Raw genomic sequence first — 2,642 nt, 5'->3', positions numbered from 1 at the left:
AAGATCTTACTCTCGATGTCAAACTCTTTTGAATGTGCATTAAAACCTCTTCGTCTACTTTCATCTTGAACAGCTAGAAAGTGACAAACGAACTCAAGTGCAGTGCAAGGTTCTGAAAATTCACAATATTTTGTTTCAAGTACACTCAACTTTAATGTCTAAAATATTCCTTCTTCCATAAGGAACCAATACCATTTGATTCCCATTATGGTCATTAATCAGTAGGGACCAGTCTCAATGTTTTTCATTTTCGAAAATCCTTTGCCCCCAAAATGGGAAGAAACAAACTTCAATATCCTCTCTCAACTCTACCATTCACATTTACATAACAAAATACTAAATCACTTGTATTTTGTTAATGCAGATTCCACATTTTTCCGTTCACTCACCATTGTTAATTCAACAATTTTGTGAGACAGAAGCATAATTTGAAAAACGTACAAGGAGTATCGAATAAGCAGTAATATACATGTGATATTTGTGTGGTAAACAAAAAACTAATAACAAATTTGGTTACACACATCACTCCTTCACTATATCTCAACACAGCATCCTGATTGAACAAGCCCAGAAAAACCTTCAGCAACACTTATACTTCTCAATTTACGATTCTGCCCCTTCTCCATGTCCACCAAATAGAACCCTTGAGCTGCCCCTTCGTATTCGGATCCACTCAACACAACCCTCGACCCGACCGCAACCCCACAAACCCCAACCCTAAAACCCGGATCCAAACCTCTAAAGTTCACCAATTTCCCATCTTTTCCAACACCAACACAAGATCTGGGGCACCGACCCTCTTCCCAAACCCCGTTAACCTCCCTCCACTGACCCGACCCAAGATCCAGCACCTCCACCGACCCGTCGAACATCCCTTGCCTCTCTGTACCATATCCACTTACAACCCAAAACTCATCCCCCACCACAACTCCCTCGCACTCGTCCCTCTCACGGCCCATCGGGCCCACCCCGGCCCACTCATCGCCCCTCGGGTCATACGCCCACGCAGACCTCAGCGCGTTCTTATTCTCATCATGCCCGCCCGCCACGTAAACCCTACCCCTCCCCGACCCGATCGCGAAAAAGGACCGCTTCTCCGGCATGTCTTTCCCCCGCCGCCACTCGCTCGTTCGAAAGTCGTAAACAAACACTGCCGTCAAGGGCTCGTAACTCGCTGGGTCCCACCCTCCCATGAGCACGAGACTTCCGTCGCAGCTGGCCAGCTGGCAGAACAGCGGCAACCCGAACGGGTACTCCGGAACCGGTTCGACCCGGTCCCACGCCATGCTCTCCGGGTCGAACAAACTAATCCCGTAACACGGTGTGAGTGAGCCAGTGAGTTTGTCGTGGCGCGGACGCTCCTCACGCGCCTGAACGAGGCACGTGACTGTTCGCGTGCGGCCGGTTTTCTTGCGGTGGGTGTAGAATTGGTCGCTCTGGAGGAGGTGGTGCCAGTTTCTGCAGACTCGGAGCGCGACTCGGTGCGCTGAGTGGGGCAGACGAGTTAGGCACTCGAGGCCAAGGTCCGTGGGTAGCCCTGGTATCAAGTCGTTGAATTGGATGAAGATGGAGAAATCCATATCCATTTCCTAATAATTCCACACTCTCTGTTTCTCACCATTTTATAGAGATACAATTCCTTAGATAACTCATCGTAATCCACTACACTATTTTCATTCAGATATTTTCTCGCACTTCTTAAATATTTTCACTTTTCATCATGCTCCCATTTTCTAATTCTTTTTTATTCTAATCCACTGAAATTTGTTTTGCATTCTACAAATTATGACCTATCCAATCAATAATTCATGTTCAATTTCATGAAAAAAAAAAACTTATCAAAGTAACATAAGAGTTTTAAATCAATTATATTTTTACTCATAGTAAAATTTTAGTCACCACACGTCCTACCTCACTAATTACTGTGTACAAAAAGAGGAAAAGAAAAACTTACAAAAAAACATGAAAAACCAAATTAAGGTACATGAGTCAAATACTTTATTACTGAGAAAAGAATAAAAAAAATCGTATACTTATTTCTAATATACATAATATACATGTGAATAATCGCAAAACTATAATTCTTAAAAACAAACCATCAGTACATTAGAGAGTTTAGAGATCATCATTATGATTTTAAGAGACATACTAGTGCGTGTATATGTGAATATTAAAATGTTTTAACATAAGCAACTTGTGCAAGTTGTTACCTATGAGATCTTTGAAAGTTTCTCTATTATATTAACACTATTAATGATCAAGTTCGTGGTTAAAGATAAGGAATATAATCTTAAAACTATGTGCAACTTTTTGTCTCACCAAATGCATCCTGTTATTTTATTTTTTTTATAAAGTTTTCGTGTTAGGCATCACTATGTAACTTGACATCTCAGTTAAGCTAACACCTCAAGTAACAACAATCATTTGCCATCACATGAAAAAAAATATTATTAAAAAAAGAAAAAAGAAAAAAAAATGCATCATGTTATTTATGAAAGTCGTTCTTTTTATGAAAGATCAAAGACCTGTTTTTGCAAAATTAATAGAAATACAAAGTTTTTTTTATAATGTTACATAAGATTACTTATCAAAATTTAAAATTCATTGGTAATTCTTATTTTATTGTCCGGTTATATGTTGAT

The 2,642-nt window shown here is 40.0% G+C and overlaps 1 protein-coding gene across 1 annotated transcript; it reads right to left on the bottom strand.

Moving 5' to 3' along the window:
* Positions 1–447: 447 nt before the first annotated feature.
* Positions 448–1,702, bottom strand: LOC137812106 (F-box/kelch-repeat protein At2g44130-like). The gene has a single exon (XM_068614000.1). It carries the CDS (start codon positions 1,584–1,586, stop codon positions 534–536), a length of 1,053 nt encoding a protein of 350 aa, XP_068470101.1. The 5' UTR covers positions 1,587–1,702; the 3' UTR covers positions 448–533.
* Between the last annotated feature and the right edge of the window lie 940 nt (positions 1,703–2,642).

Source organism: Phaseolus vulgaris, chromosome 2 (assembly GCF_000499845.2).
Source record: "Phaseolus vulgaris cultivar G19833 chromosome 2, P. vulgaris v2.0, whole genome shotgun sequence".
Lineage (NCBI taxonomy): Eukaryota > Viridiplantae > Streptophyta > Magnoliopsida > Fabales > Fabaceae > Phaseolus > Phaseolus vulgaris.
The sequence above is the reverse complement of the archived record's forward strand: the minus strand, read 5'-3'. Positions and strand labels throughout refer to the sequence as shown.